We start from the raw sequence: 17,600 nt of genomic DNA, 5'->3' as shown, positions 1-17,600 counted from the left end.
CTAAAAAGTAGTTATTAAATGGCTGACTCAGTAAAATTATTTTAAATTTAGAATGTGAAATCTTATATGTGAAGAAATCATGGACTGTACTAAAATAAACATAAATTGATTGTGATATTAAAATTAAAACAGTTATGATTATAACGAGCAATAATATTAATGTACGAATGCGCGATACATGATCTATTTATTACTGTATAACTACCTTAAAAGTACTAAGTATAGTCCACGTCAAACGGCTAGTCCGCTCTAAAGTTGTTGCGAGCAGGTGTAGTCATACAGTTTGCTATGGCGACGCGATTCATTTCTATATTCAAAGCGGACTAGCAGTTTTACGCGGACTATAACTAAAAGGAAGAAGATGAAGTGTGTGCACCATTTCAAACGTTTACGTTGCTTGAATAGACACCTTAATATTTATTTATGTTTAACATATGATAAACTAGTTTTCCTGACATACCTAATACTATTTTGTAACTCATACATAATAAGATTATGTTATATTTTTATAAACATGTCTGGTTTTACAATACACAACATACTAAACGGTCACGATAATGAAATTTGGTACCTATTGAGAAATACATAAAGCATTGAATACGCAGAGCAATATTAGTCCTATATTCGTAAAAATTGTATATAATTATAATATATAATATATGTTGTTTTCTTTGAATTTGAGAGAACAGGATTGAGTTTGAATTTTATGTAACTCCGGCCACTGTATCATTTTCTAATTAACGTAAGGTATGGGTTTAGTAAAATAGAGAATCAAATTGTAACACGATGTTGCAACGCAATGCAGCGCTGAGCGGTGAGCGTTCATCGCTAGAGTAGTGCGAGGAAACCACTTTTCAAACAATTAACGCCGGAGTAGACAGCATGTTGCACATCGCAACGAGCACCGTCAACGATTTTAGCGGTGCGGCATCACGTCGCTTTTGTGAGTGTCAGCCCCTATAGGTATTTCAGAACTTATGTACAGAAACTAAGTAAATGGCTTGAAAAAAAAACACAAACATTACTTACAAAATAAAATATCACATTATTTCACGTACATTCCCAAAAAATATGAATATTGATGAATCGATTGTTATATAGAAAATAATATAGTGGATGGAATATAGTAAATCTGTCTAAATATGTACGTACCTACCATAATCAAAATAATGTAATATATAGATGGTTTTATACCATATGAACATGATCATTTGTTAGAAATGTAAATTGTGTTTTATGTTTTTATTTAAACTGAATGTTGAAATAAGAGTTTATATTAAGCAATTTAACGCATTTTATTATAATTTATTTTCCTTGATTTGTTGAAATCACTTTCCTACAAACATTATGGATTAATTTGTTACAATTTTTAAGTTGTTTATATTATGAAAAGGTAATAATATCATCCTTGACATTAAATCCAGTTCGAAGGACCAAAGCAGCGAAGAGCTCGCGTCATTGAGTTCTGCGATGTCATTTTTATGTTACTAAGAGCGCTCTGTAATTATGATTCATGATTACACAAGTGTCTTCGAAAAGTTGATAAATGTTGTCAGACTTTGGTCATATATTAACATAAAGCACCCAAGACTTGTTCTTTATCAATCTTTATCGAGAAACATTAAGGACTTTGTTTACACGTAATCTTATTGCATGATTGTTTTTTGATAAAACTTATGACTGGACACTTAACACTTTACAAAGCATTCAGTTTATGTAAAGCACGCAATACCGCTGGCCAGCTAAAGCAATTTCGTTGTCAAGGGTAAGCGGCAGCTTGCGGTGGCAACAAGTGCGCGTCGGCGTGTGTTCGGCGTCCCGGCTTTCGCGCCAACAGCCCGCAGTGGTGGGAAGCGCCTCGCGCGGGACACTGCGACCGCGAGCCGCGGTGCGAGATTACCGATAACCCGTCTAACGAAACGACAGTTTAACATTGAACTTAATCTTTCAAACTTATGGCAGGTGCTGTTTGAAATAATAACAACTATGTGCTTTAAATAATGAAATCTTACGGGTTTTAAAATGTGAACGTTTTGTTGGATTCATAGGGATAAAGGAAAATTATATTATATTAGGTAATTAAAATGACCATTTTGTGGGATTATTGTTAAGCATGGGGACAGTCAATTTAGATATGACCGAGGAAGTGGTGACTGTTGCGACGTCCGTCGCTCCAGCTCCTCATCGGACGCCGACTCCAGAATTACACGCAACGTACACCACTCTAGAAATCGTAGTAGCATTGGTGGCGGTGGTGGGAAACTCCATGGTGATCCATGTGTTCCGGCGAGATCGACGGTTGCGGAGACGGACGAACTATTACATAGTGTCTTTGGCTGTGGCGGACTTGTTGGTCGGGCTGCTTGGTATACCGTTCGCGATATTAGCGTCCGTGGGGCTTCCGAGGAATCTCCACGCTTGCCTGTTCACGGTGTCGCTGTTGGTGATGCTGTGTACCATCAGCATCTTCTGCCTGGTCGCCGTGTCCGTCGATCGCTACTGGGCGATCCTGCACCCGATGTGTTATTCGAGGAATGTGCGCACTAAAACAGCAGTGGGTAAGTGCCTTAACGTATCAACGCAATTACTCTGCTGAAACACTACTTTTATAATAAGGGCATCAGGACTGGCAAAATGCCAGACCCCACAGATAAAAGGACCTTCAAAGTAGTCCGGAAGTTCAGTAATGAAGTTTATTTATGGACCCAGATCGAAAAAATACGTTCTTACAATATTAAGAGAGGAAGATAGTAAATACTTAGTGGGAGGGTGTTAAATATTATACCAGAGGTCATTCTACGTTTGTACTTATTTTGTATTGTTATCATTATTTGAATACAATAGCTATCAACTCCTTATGCGATCAGTAACGACTATATTGCTCTATAACAGATTTGTCTTCATCACATGGTACTTCACAGTTCCGATCGTCTTATAAACATTTTATTTCTCATACTCCATTAGACCTTCACTAAGTCTTCATTGAAGTAGCAATGAAGCAAGCTATACGATTTCTCATTTTTTTTGTTAGGATTAATTGTCTGCACTTTCTATTTTTTTTATAATATAACATAGCAATATTAATCGAGCATGCAGTCCACCTGAATGTCACTGTTTCCTGTGGACATACCTTATTTTTCTCTTCTATGGGACATTCACATAATCAAGCCCAGACAGGATTATAGGCAGAGTTTGGTCCCATAGATACTTTGCTACCCACCCTCAACTAACGCCTCGTATACCATTGGCTCTTATCATACTCTTCAAAGTCGAACATACTAACATTTAAATCTGCTATTAGATGTAAGTATATAAATAGACATGGCGTGGAACCACGAAGGGTGTAACTACCTTCGTGCCCAAAACTACGAGGTGTTGAAATTTGAAGGTGATAGGTGATAAGGCAGGGATAAAAATAAGACGTGTTTATAAAAAATGTTTGAATGTCTCACACATTTAATATTTTGGGCCGATTACTATCTAGTCTACAAACGTCAGAAACCTCTAAATATGCTCATTTCCTGCCTCTGAAAACATATGATACTCGTATCGAGTAGTAGGACGTAAGGCATAAATGGGTTGCAGAAACCATTCATTTTCTTACAATCAATCGTAAATCTGTCTGAATGCGTTCAAAGTATTTTTCTAATGTCTGTAATACGTTAAACAAAAGTCGTGAATTTATAGGTGTTCGGAGCAATCAATAAGGAATTTAGAGCATATCTATTAGTTCTTTTCTAAACAATAATACGTAATGGTTAGACCATACGCCCATTACTTACTCCAACGTGTACTAAGAGCAGAAATAAATGGAATTTCCGATTCGCGATTTGATTCTGATTTTTATGATCACTATAGTTTATTGATGACACATGTGGCACAGTGGCTAGCAGATCGGTTCGACAGGAAGAGGATACTGTGTTCGATATCCGGTCAGACATAGGTACATCTGTAATGAATTTATTTATTTATTTATTTATTTATTTATTTATTTAATTAAGGCTCACCAACGCAGAAAACACAATAACAATTCACAAAGATAACAAGTAGAGAATAAAAGGTCGTGTCCCCACAATTATAGGTGAGCACGGCATATGTAATAAATAGACGCCTTAAAAGATTATACAATACTAGATCAATTTACAAATAATTAGAATAATTCCATTTAAGTTTAAATTTACACAAAATATTGAATCAACTTAAGTTTCTCTATACAAAATGATATAATACAAAATATTAAAAACAAATCATACATAACGTTATTCAAAATTAAATTATTATTTAAATTATGTATATAAAATTAGATTAATATATTTTTTATTAAAATATACACGTGTTATGCAATATATATATTTAAAAAATAAAAACAATTTTTATTATAGATTTATTTTAAATTTAAGTAGTGTGTCCCCAAATATGTCTATGGAATCTTTAGAGGCCGAAAGTGCATTGTACTGTCTTAGCAATCTGTTAATAGGTGAATTAGTTCCCAGTTTCGAATAAGTGCGGCTTGGTTCAAATGGTTTGAATTTCCCCTGTCTAGGCATCCTGGACGGTACATTGAATGATATTCTTTCTAAGATCTGGGGGCAGTCGATAATACCATTAATTATTTTATATAGGAATATGAGATCTTGTTTCTTTCTACGCTCCTCTAATGTAGTCATTTTAAAATGTTGAAGCCTGGTCGTGTAATTTGTAAGAGATCGAAGATTCTGGCGGTATGAAAGGATGCGTACAAACTTTTGCTGGATTTTTTCTAGTCGATCTATATATATTTTGTAAAATGGATTCCAAACCACACAGCAATACTCAAGAGAGCTTCTAACTAGGGCATTAAAAAGAAGAATTGTGGTATAGGGATGTTTAAACTCTTTTGTATTGCGCAGTATAAATCCCAGCATTCTGTAAGCTTTAGATGTAATTGATTCGATATGAGTATCAAAGCGTAGTTTACTGTCTAGAATGATACCTAAATCACGAATCTGTTTAACCTGTTTTAGGGGTGTATGACCAATTTTGTAGACTATGTTCCCGTGATCGTGGTCAATTTTCTTCCTGGTAAATCGAATAAAACAGCACTTATCTACGTTCAATGTCATTTTGTTTGCACCAGTCAGTCAGGCCGTTCAAATCTTCCTGCAGTTTTAACGAATCGTTATGATTGTTGACACATCTTGATATCTTTAAGTCATCTGCAAACAGGTGACACTGCGAATGGTTATGGATAAAATCAGGTAAGTCGTTGACAAATATATTAAATAGGACAGGGCCAAGATGGGATCCCTGAGGCACACCAGTGGTCATTGAGTAAGACACAGAAGCAAATCCATTAACAACGACAGTGGCAATCCTATTTTCGAGGTAAGAACAGAACCATTTTAGAATGCTGCCACCTATTCCCAATTTGGACAGTTTTCTAATTAGAATGGAATGGCTGACTAGGTCAAATGCTTTGCTAAAATCAGTATAGATAACATCCACAGAAGACCTGGAGTCAACACACTTAGCAACATAGTCTACAAAAGATACCATATTCGTACTAGTGGATCTATTACTGAGAAAGCCATGCTGATCTTTACGCACAACTTGCTTAAAGTGCCAAGTAAGTGGTACACATAAAAGCTTTTCTAAAACCTTGCCCAATGTTGGTAAAATTGATATTGGTCTGTAGTTGTTAACGTTTCCTTTGTCACCAGATTTATGGATAGGTACAATACGAGCCTTCCTCCACCTAGCGGGAAAAATGCCAGTAGAAAGAGACCTGTTATAGATAAATGTGAGTGGATATGAAAGGGGTATTGCACATTTAACAATAAAAAATGGTGGAACATTGTCACAGCCTGCGCTCTTGTATGGATCAAGCTGTTGAAGTGCTTTAAGGATTTGGTTTTGAGAGAACGAACAGGCGAACATCTGGTTTGGATGATTAGAGTCCTCCAAGGTTGGCACAGTTGGAATCGACAGCTGGGGGAAAACTGACGAAAAATTTAAGGCAAATAAGTCGCATATATCTTTACCTTCTGAAGCGACTTGGTCGTTTAAGTACATTTGATAAGGATAGGAATTACAGTTTTGCCTTTTCTTTTTAATGTGTGTCCAAAACAATTTAGGGTTTCGTCTAAGGGCTGTCTCGAGTCTTGCTGTGTAGTTTTTGTAACAAATGCCTTGTAGCTTGAAGCATCTCTCCCGGAGAATCTTAAAACTTATTACATCGAGTGGATTACTGAATTTTTTAACTTTAATATGGTAACTATACTTTTCTTTTGTCAGTCTAATTAGGTCTTTTGAAAACCATGGCGGATATCTCATTTGTGCCGCTTTAGATTTTGGAACAAATCTGTGTATTAGATCATTAACTACTTCGTAAAAGACATTTAACATTTTATCTACTTCCAGGATGCCCCGGAATCTATCATCCCAATCAATGTTGTTGAGTTCCCCAATAATTTTATCATAGTCAGCCTTGAAATAATTTAAGCGGACATTTATTTTAGGTTGTAATTTTTTTCCACGGCCACTTATGATAAAACTCAAGGGTGGATGTAGTTGATCGACAACACTGAGTGCGCTATCTTCACGAGAAAGACTGGCGACAGGTACATTACTCAGGACGAGATCTAGAATTCTAAATTTATTATTTAATATTGTATTCGACTGCGTGAAGTCGTGCAAATTAACAAAGTCTACAAGCATATTTCCGAGTAAAGAATTAGAATGATAATCCGTACGATTATCGGACCATGTGATGTTACTAATATTAAAATCACCTAAAATTAGTTTATAGTTTGCACTCTCAAGTGCCTTGTTAGCGTTGTGTATGAAGTTTTCTAAAATATGTGATTTAAGTGGAGGGGGTAAGTACACAGCGCATATAAGAAGCCTATCTTTTTTCTTATTATCATCTGTTATATCAATACTGACCCACAAATCCTCACAATCACTCTCAAGATTTTTATGACGTCTAGAATTTAAATCCTTATTGATAGCTATCAACACTCCTCCGCCTGCTTTGTGGCTATGGTACCCTGTTGTAAAGCGATCTCGTCTGTAGACAATGTACCTATCGTCAAATAGTTCTGCACTAGATATGCTATCAGTGAGCCAGGTTTCTGTAAGAACTACGACATCATAGTTGTTAATACATATGTTTTGATACAGATCAGCAGTCTTAGTATTTAGGCCTCTAACATTCTGATAATACATATTTAACATAGAGAACTTTGTGTATGTTGTCTTAAGATCATGCTAGTACTAATGCTAATTGGTAAGATCGTTTAGTTTATCCAAATTATTAATAAGTATGCGTTCCGAGAACTCCGTTTTGCGAATAAAAATGTGGCCATTTCGTACCCAAACATATTTGTAATTGAGTTCTTTGGCTTTTTTCCTTGTAGCTGCATGTATGCTTTTATTCTCAGGCGACAAGTGCTCCGTGACGAATACTGGGTTGATTTTATCACATGAAATTCCTAGATGGGCAGCATGCAGTTTTTCTTTGGGGTTGGCTCGATTGAACTTAATACATGCTGCCAGGAGCATATCTCTTATTCGCTGAGAGCTGAACTTGACTATCACTGACCTTGGTCGTTGAGATTTAGGATCTTGTTTTGCAACCCGGGTACAATATAGCACATCTTTTTCCGATAATTCGCAGCGAACCTTAGAAGATAGTTGTTTAACTAGGGAATATAGGTTCTCGGACTTATTTTCCGGGATGCATTGTATTTCCAGGTTATTAGATCGGCTTTGTTGCTGAAGCTGGCTGATCTCTTGTTTCAGATTATTAACATCGTTTTTTAGTTCTTTACTCTCCTTCTCTAGTCTTGAAATTACTTCGTTTTTGTCTTGTATTTCCTTTCTGAGTTGTTCGAATTGTGAGTTCAAAAATGTTAAGGACTCTTTAAATTCCCTAATTTCATTCCGCATAGATGTTATGTTTGTGTTTATGGGTTCGATGAGGCCCTCAATGGAGTTCTTAAACGCTCGCTTGATTTCGTCTTGTATGATGGTCCGGATGTTATCATTTGACATCGGGGTTTCTTTGTCACACGTATTTTTTATATCCCGACGATCTCTCGACCGCATGGTTACATTCTCTGAGGGGGAGACCTCATCAATTATATTACACTCTAGCATGGGGGTTTGCCGAACTGGCGTGTTGGAATTATCAGTCTTTGGTAATTTATTGCGGCAATTAGGGCATATCCATGAAGCCTTCTGCGTTCTTGGTAATTTCTTGTATGATGACTCGGAAAAGCCAGCGCATAGAATGTCATATTTGTATTTACATGTACTGCATTTCATGTGTATTGAGTCATTCACCGCTAATTTACACCCAGGACATATTTCTCCTTTATCCATGGCAAGTTATTAATTTTTTTCTTGTTTATTATATAATATAAAGTATATTTCCTTTTATTATTATTATTTTTATTTTTCTTTTTTTTGTCTCTCTTCACTTTATGCAAACGAGAAAAGAAAAAAAAAATAAAAAAAAAAAAAAAAAAAAAATATTTCCGGGATTTGAACCAGCGTTGACCGGAGATGTATCGTCAGAATGGCGCACTCTACTCCTGCGCTACCGACACGTAAACGTCACTGGCGAATTTAATAATGCGTTCATACACAGAGGACAATGTTGCTGTGTTTATAGATTTAACAACGAGGGTATAAATCATTAACACCACGGACGAACACTGACACTTTTGAAACACAGTCACGGTTGGAGATAAAACAACTTTTCAAACGTTTATATTTATCAAAAACACTTCACTTTAAGTTTAATTGTTATTGTCAACAGTTGGGGTGGCACTTATACTTGTCGGATATATAATTTTTATTCTAGAATTTGCAATTTAAACTGTAATTTAGATTTTTTTGATCAAGAAACGTAGTAAGAGCGTCTTAACGACTCCGCTGCCGCGGGGGGATCTCTGGTGAATTTAGATGGTTGTTTTAGAAATCGCGGTTTATTGATATAGGCCCGTGTATAGGTATAGCAAAATAAAATACGATATCAATCATAAGTCCATCACAAACTTTTAAATACGAAAACATTTCGTATTTAAAAGTCGTAACAACTCAGAAGTTAACGTGATGTTAGATCAAAGAAACAGATAAGACAATGGAAAAAGATGAAATGGGTCAGAGTATTGCGGACTGGTTACTGTATGCTAATGTGATGACATGTCAAGGCAATTTCCTCGAAAAGATCATAGAAATGGAAAGGATTTATCCCAAAAGAGAATAACTAATATGTAGGTATTCGTCTTATCACAATAATGGAATCGTACAGTCTACAAAACAGCTTAGCCGATGAAGTGCTGATAGATTTATTTATTAAACGATTGCTTAATTGTTTGAACTTCAGCCTCAAGCCGGGGGTTTGGAGTTCATATCCTAGGTTTACCTTTGACTATTTATGTATTAGAGATTAATGATCAAATATTATATTTCAACATTTAGAAAAAATGCCATTGGGTGTCAATACCTAAGTTCTACAATTATATTTCAATATTACCTAAAAATTCATACTATTTACTATAGGTACACCTATACTAATTCTACTAAGGCATCTGAAATCACAGAAGTGAGGTTACACGAAATGTTTCAGAGAACATTGCATATTTTTTCTCAGTCTAAGCCTTGTCTAAGCTAACAATAAATGTGTTCCCATACTACGCATATCATTCGGCGTTCCTTTCACGGTCCATCAGAGTATTTGTAGTGGATTGCCGTTATTTAGGGTGGCTACCTCCATTAATTGTGCGCGAGGTTCCGTTACCCTTACGCCCAATTTCCTTGATCAACGCTTAGGACCGAATTGTTTTCATGAATTGATTCTGAGAAAATATGCGGAAATGTAAGCTTCAATTTAACTGTATATTTCTATGTTGAGAAATACGTACTAAGCATGTTTTGTGTATAAGAAAAAAAACATTACAACAATATCTACACTCACAACCTACTTCCAGGATTATCTCTGTTGCGGGCCATTACCAGATGCTTAACAGAACTTGCAGTCGAAAACAATTAATATTCGTGATTTATGCTCATGATAGCTGCGTGGCTGCGAATCGAACCTGCTACCCTATGTGAGGCAAACCGTACAGTGACCGACGTGCTATGGATGTCACATCCAATATCCATATTAATATACCTAAATAACAAATTAAATAATTTGTTTAACAAGTTAATTATCTTTGTATGTGTCAAACAAATTGATTATCTATTACGAGTACTTCATATAAGTGATAGCAAGTGATCGTTACTTTAAGTTAAAACAATCTACCACTAGGCTATCTAACTAGTTGTATGCTTATATAACAAAAAAGGAGATATGTTTAGTCAATCATAATTATGTCAATGGAATAATTTTTTAATTCAATATTATGCCCTAGTGACTATGCCTTTGAGTAAACTTGTAGTTCTTTTAGTTGGATTAAGCAGCATCGCTATACAGAAACCAGTGCTCCAAACTTAATTTAAACTTGTAAATGAGAGTATAACAAAGTTATCTAGCCTTATATTCAAGGTGATATTGTAAGGGAAGATTTATATTATAAACTAGCTGGCCAGGCAAACGTTGTGTTGCCATATGAATAAAAAATGTTAAGGATGAACAACCCTTATCACTTAAGGGTATGAAAAATTACTTAAGGGTATGAAAAGCCGATTCTCAGACCTACCGAATGTGCATATACAATTTGGTGAAAATCGGTAAAGACGTTTCGGAGGAGTACAGTAACTAACATTGTGACACGAGAATTTTATATGTATATAAGATTATTGTCTGTTTATATTATATTATTACTTGGTGACTTGCACTTTCTGGATTGTGGTGGGTTCTTATAAACACCCCGTCATATTGCCCACAGGAAACAGGCATTAATGTTCCTCTTACTGAAAAGTTATTATATTATAATAATTACCTACCATCCTGATATAACATATGAGTTATTTTATAATATTGAAATTGCAAACGAGCATCCAATCCATTATGATGGTAAGCAGCTACTGCTGCCCATGGTCATTTCTAATCAGACCCCAGATAAGATAAGAGTCCAATCTGAGATCGGTAACATATGCGTTGCTACTTGCTACCCTTGAGGACTAAGTTGGAACTCCTCGGATAAGTTTGTCTCGCTTACCACACCCTTCAAGTAGGATCACCATATCGCTGAACAAAGCTGTTATTGGGTAGATTAAGGTGTGACGGAGGTTCCGGAGAAAAGGCTTGCGGAGGGGAACGCAAAGTGGAACCGCAATCTACCTAACTACTTTCAAAATGTTAGTAGTTAACGAAACATTATCGCTACTTAGCGATAAGACTTCCTATTGCATACTGCAGAATACTGCTTGACCTGTATATGTATATTGCTTATTGTTAAAATTAAACTGTAAGTGTGAAATAAAGAGTATTCTATTCTACTACTCTATCCTATTTTATATTAATGTGAAAAGTAAAGTGTAAAGTCTCTGGTAGGTACTTATTTTCGTGTTGATTATTTCCACTCAAAGAGATGAATTTATGTCTTTGTCTCCAATACATAAATACATTATTATGATTATGATATTAGCATCAGAAGAACTGCGAACTATTTACGTTATTATATTCAGGCATACGAATAAGAAATCGTAGAAGTAACATTTATTTACTAAATATATTGTAAACAAAACAAAACTGATTATTTACGATAAAGAATAAATATATTTTGGGACGAAAGCTCCAAGGTATTAAGCGGTTGAGAATGAGGACATTCGGATATGGCGTCCTCAAATAATTGCTGAAACAGTTGCTTACGTCGGTTCATTCCAATAAAATGTCTATCTATTATTAGTTACAGATTTGTTTACACTCTGTCCACTATAAAAAAGTTTTTGTTTGACTTTTATACGTCTTTTTCCGTGTTCTTGACAAATTTAGTTTCAATAGTAGTTGTCGTCCCACCGCTGGGTTCGGGCATCCATCCAAAATTAAAGGGCTTTGGGAAACAGTTTGCTGCGCTAAGTGCGAATTGGTAGATTTCGTATTTTTTTTTTTAAGAACTGCATGGCTGTTTGTTTTTAAGTTTTGCAAGTGGTAATAAATTAATATGTAGATATATAAGCACATCAAAGACTGAATAAAAAAAATATATAGAATTACTGAAGAAAAATAAGAACTATTTATAATATTCGGACCAAAATGCGTGGAAATCGTAGGTGGCACTAACGTCGATGAATCACACATTATGTTTAGATTCGGCCAGTTTATTTTTCTTTTTATTATCATACATCATGGCTGAAAGATCTATAACCCTTTTTTCTTGTTTAAAAAAAACAAGTATCTCAATTAAACACACAGTATTATTTATGTTCGTTAAGAATTTTGTTTCGCGAATATTTATTACTATAATAATAATATTTCATGTGTAGAGCTATAGAATTAAAATAAACATATGCCCTGATTTGATTAATACGATAAGTAGACATTTTTGGGTTTCACGATATACTTAGTGTAATCACTGAGTTCAAATAGTCTTTTAGGTTTTTTTACAGTTCTTTTTGCATTATACATATAACGTAACGACCAATCCACCTGTTATTATGTATTGGAGTGTTACTTGAAGTCGGCGAAGATGAGTTGGTATTATTACCTACTCCTGAAGACTGAGTTTGCATACCTCGTATGTTTTTCCCTTATCACACCCCGACCACTACAACCAGAATACTGCTGTAAAAGGGTTCTGTACCTCTGTGCAATGATGTTATAATAGTAGATTTGAAGGTGGTAGAACTCTTTACAATATCGACTCCGGCGGCACCACCGCCACACCTATTTCTACCTAATAACAGCAGTGTTAAGGGCTGCTGTGTTCTGGTTTGAAGGGTGTGGTAAGGGAGACAGACTTTTCCGAGGCGTTCCAGCTTAGTCCTCAGGGGTAGCGGCGCATCTGTGGCCGACATCAGGTAGGAATATCTAATCCTATCTGGGGTTGATTACAGATGTCCATGGGCGGCAGTAGCCACTTACCATCAGTTGGACTGTATGCTCGTCTGCTTCTCCTATATTAAAAAAACAGGTATGTGTCTTAAGATTTAATCTATGTAAATGTGTGTGATTTAAATGAAATTTAAATTATTTGCCCACACAAATACGCCACTTCCAAAATGCTAAACCTAAATGCTAAACCATTCTTATTTTTAGCTGGCTTTCTTATTTTTAGCAGTAATTTATGAAATAAGAAAAATAACAATAGAGAAAGTTAAAAGCGTAATAATAACGTAACGTACTTTGGAAAACTTCAAAAGACGGATTCAGATTGCACCACTTTTTAAATATTATGCAAAAGCCAAAGGGACTTGGGACATGGGCACAATCACTCATTACTCTATTACGGTGATTGATCTTCCTGTCCTTTAGCTAGCCATTAGTCATTGGTGCCTTACCTTGAAATCCCGGCGCGCCTCAAGGAGTTTGTTCCGGTCGCGACATTACACTCGTTAACCTAACCGCAGTAATGAGGTTTGTCAACACTGAACACGGCATATTAAGCCACTGTCTATGTGCTTTTGTTGAAATACTTCTTTTAAGGCGAGGTTCTAATCTAGAGAAATGTCGCCGTATGTCATTTGTTTGGTTAACATTTTCCTTTTCTTTTAATGCTTCTAGTATATGTGAAGTTTAAAAGTATCTAGTATGTAAGCTATTCTATTGAAAACTTGTTGGAAGACTAAGATTAATATTTCCTTAACTAGGTACTAGTAATTACTAAGGGGTAAGTAGTACGACAAACTGTATAGGAGAAGTACTTACAAGTAAATAATTTTATATAGTGCACATACCTTTAACTAAACGACTTTCCTCTTTATAATTTTGATTTTCTTGACTCATGATGTACAAAACTACTACTAAAAGTAAAAGCTCCAGAGCCTATATTAATAAAAATGTATATTGAAGATTGCAGTAAAATAAAAAATAAGTCACTGACGAAGTGATTATTTGTTTACAAGGAGAAGTAATGTTATGGACTAAATTATTATTTTGAGGATTTATTGCACTTATATATTCTTCCTTAGATTTTAATATTTTTTTACCTACATAAAAGTCTCAAAAATGTTCATCTACTTCTTTTGTAACTACTTATGTCTATTATAAATGTGTATAAACTGAATACGTATACATACTAAAACCTTAATTAAAACCTTAATGATATGGAGATAAATGTTGCCATGTTGTAGGGACCTGCCACTATCGTGAAGCCCTTAAGCAAGGCTTTCCCGTGAACCGCAATCTTCTCTATCGGAGAGTCGATACGAGTGTCGTATCTACGGCTCTATTTTATTATTCCCTTTGGAGGCGCTCCACTTTGGTCGATTCTGCAATATTTTGTAAGAAATAGTATTCCTTTCGCATTATAGCTTTATCTATTTTTGTATTACCAAACAATTTGCAAAAAAATGTAGCATAAATTTAATATTTGTGCCTAACGTAATGTAAGCAACATTTTTTATTAAAATTTACATGGAAAATAGCAATTGTATGCCTTAATATTGCCTACATCATTGTTTAAGTTGTAAATCTTACATGTAAAATTCTCGTGTCACTATGTTAGTTACCGTACTCCTCCGAAACAGCTTTACCGATTTTCACCAAATTTTATATGCATATCAGTAGGTCTGTGAATCGGCTACTATCTATTTTTCATACCCATAGGTGATAAGGGTTCTTCACCCTTAACATTTTTTATTTACCTATATGGCAACACAACGTTTGCCGGGCCAGCTAGTATTATATATGAAATCTATTAATATAAGCACGCCGTCTGTTCGACTGTGCGTTTAAGATAATCGAATTATTGTGATGTACGGAATCATTAGTGCATAAGTTTGACTCGCACTTGGCAGCTTAAAGCTGCCATTCATTATTATAGCATTCATTATTATAAAGAAAATGTGTTATTTTGCAAAACAAGATTAAAGCAAATTTCTGCCCGTTTCAATCATTCGTGTCGTATAAATATAAACACATATAATTATTTTGGGATGTGGATCACGGAACATCCGTGATCCATTATTATTGAGTTATTATTGTGGAAAATTTGCTTGAAAACGAACGAATTTAGTTTATTGCAAAATCTTAAAGTTAAAACATAATTTAATATTTTGTTGGTATAAAGCAATATTTATTAGTTCTACTAGCAGTATTACTAATAGTATTTGTAGTAGTATGTATCTTTAGTTTTTCTCAGACCAAGAGTTAACCTAGCTTTTAGGCACTGCCAAGCTACAAAAACGCGATTAACGAAACACTAGAAATAAAGACTCCTGATTTTTGGCGGTCATTGTTAAAAGTATTGGATGGGCAAGGCACTTTGTTCCTCATTGCTTACTGCGTAACTTTCCTAATACGTGATGCGACTACCTAGTACTCATTGCATCCATTATCACCAAGGATCTATACTATGGTGGATATGATCCTCCTAAAGGTCATACGGGGTTACTTTTTGCACACCTTTGAGAAAGTTTAGGCATATATTGGTAGCTAGACTATTTACGATGTGCTATTGACTATGTCGAATTTGAATTCTAAATGTATACCATTTAGCATTCCCTTATAGTTAGAAAGCAGGTTTTTCATAATTCTTTATTATAATATTCTACAAAATCATTCGAAAAAGATTGCTTCGAAATGATTATTAATATTGATTTCATGTAACTGTAATGTTGTTAGGAAGAAAAACTGCCTGAACTCGAGCAACAATAAATAATTTAAATAAAGTATGTAATGAATATACAAGAACTTAACCATTATCCAAGAAGTTACACATAGAATACATAATAATAACGTAAATAAAATACGAGTAAGTTCATCCGCAGAGATTTGCAAGCGAAAGAACTCCGGTATCCGGTTTCCGTAATAAATCATTCTCGATTCTATAATAATCCATCCTTCCTAGGATGTTATCGGATATTATTTTGGTTCTTATATTTATATTACTAAATTGTAAGTATTGAATTACAGGATATGAAAACATATTGTATCTACCTAGTGAGTCCTAGTGTCATGTCCGGGAACTTTTTGAGTTTAATTTTTTTTGAACTGCCTACACTCACAGCCCCACACTAGGATTGTCATGGGCCCTATACACACAGAGACAAATACACAACCACCCAGACCCAGAAACAGAAACCTAGATTCATTATTTAGAAATACAAATCTGTCTGGTCGGGAATCGAACCTCTGCGCGTCAGACCGGTAGGATGACCGCTCCGCCACGCGGTACATTTATTACGTAAAAACCCTACATATTTTCGAGATATAAAATAACGTAAAACAGTTATTCTTTGTAAGGAACTCTATTTTTATCAAGTAGTCCCCCGTGTGTAAAAAAAAATGTGTGCCGCTATTTTGAAAGTCTTACTCGTACTTAGCTTAAGGCCTAACTACACTTTGTTCTACAACGATCTACAAAAAAAAATATTTATAAAGAGAATGCGTAAAGAAATTGTTTTCACCCGAGGACCTAAAGTTGTGAGTTCAAGTTTATCTCATTTGCCTTTGAATGTCTTTAATGTGCTACTTAAATGTATATAATGTTCAATGTTAAATGTTTGGAGAAAACAATAAGAACTAAGAATTACTTGTCTACTTTCATTTAACTTTTAATGTTGTTCAGTATTATTATATACTAGTTTTTGCCCGCGGCTTCGCCCGCGTTTAAAAGAACATAATATGTCGCCATCTGGCGAAAATTGATCGTACCAACTCTGAAATCTTCGTGTACTCATGGACAACAACTTTGCTAAAGATCATCACTTGATCAAATGCATAGATTACGATTAAATCCTTACTAAAATCGGTTCAGTGGTTTAGGCGTGAAGAAGAGATAAACAGACAGACAGACAGAGTTACTTTCGAATTTATAAATATATAAATCCGAAAAGAATAATAATATTAGTAAGATTAGTAAGATCATGGGTGTTATTATTAAAAGTACAATGTTGTGGAAGCAACGCCAACACACACTGCACAGTTATAATGAACTTTTACGTTAAGAGCTTAATAGCCGATAGTTGAGGCGATTGGGTGCTTTTACGACGTCAAACTATGAACATTTTTCTTAATTGACAGTCATCGAGATAATGACAGTTTTCACTTATATAAATGTACTGAAATGAACGGTTCACTAACCCTAAGCAAAAAGAAAAAATATGTAAGTTGAAAATATTACTTTTTTGCGAGTAAGCCATTTTAACTGAGAAATATACGATACAATTTTATTTTGTGGCGTAATGATATTTTTACGGTCATGTGTGACCGACCTTTTAAAGGGTCTTTTATTCTGTCCTTGATAACCCTTTTACAAGATTTTATTTATTTTGCCATGTTAGTTCCTTCAGTTAATCCTAACCGATTGAGCAGAAACCGATGGCTTAACCTGTCCTATAGGGCACGGAAGCGCGCATAAAACTCAGTTCCATGGGGGACCGTGACATCACCCATCTAACTCGTGTCCGCGTCCAATGTTGCTTAACTTTATAGGTCGATAATAATGTGTAGGCGCGAGATATACACTTCCGTTTTACAACTGTGACATAAGAATATGTAAACA

At 35.1% G+C, this 17,600-nt stretch overlaps 1 protein-coding gene across 1 annotated transcript in view; it reads left to right on the top strand.

Annotated features, from left to right (window-relative positions):
* The first annotated feature begins 1,829 nt into the window (after positions 1 to 1,829).
* The window catches only part of AdoR (Adenosine receptor), a 91,864-nt gene continuing 76,093 nt past the window's right edge, over positions 1,830 to 17,600 (top strand). The window contains exon 1 of the mRNA XM_073087931.1: positions 1,830 to 2,558. Coding sequence (XP_072944032.1) covers positions 2,114 to 2,558 — 445 coding nt within the window. The 5' untranslated portion in view covers positions 1,830 to 2,113. The remainder of the gene's footprint in view (positions 2,559 to 17,600) is intronic.

The sequence above is a fragment of the Epargyreus clarus genome, unplaced genomic scaffold, assembly GCF_041222505.1.
Source record: "Epargyreus clarus isolate Ecla_fem2 unplaced genomic scaffold, WU_Ecla_fem_2.2 ptg000026l, whole genome shotgun sequence".
In the NCBI taxonomy this organism is placed as follows: Eukaryota; Metazoa; Arthropoda; class Insecta; order Lepidoptera; family Hesperiidae; genus Epargyreus; species Epargyreus clarus.
Note: the sequence above shows the minus strand (reverse complement) of the source record. Positions and strands in the feature narration are given on the sequence as shown.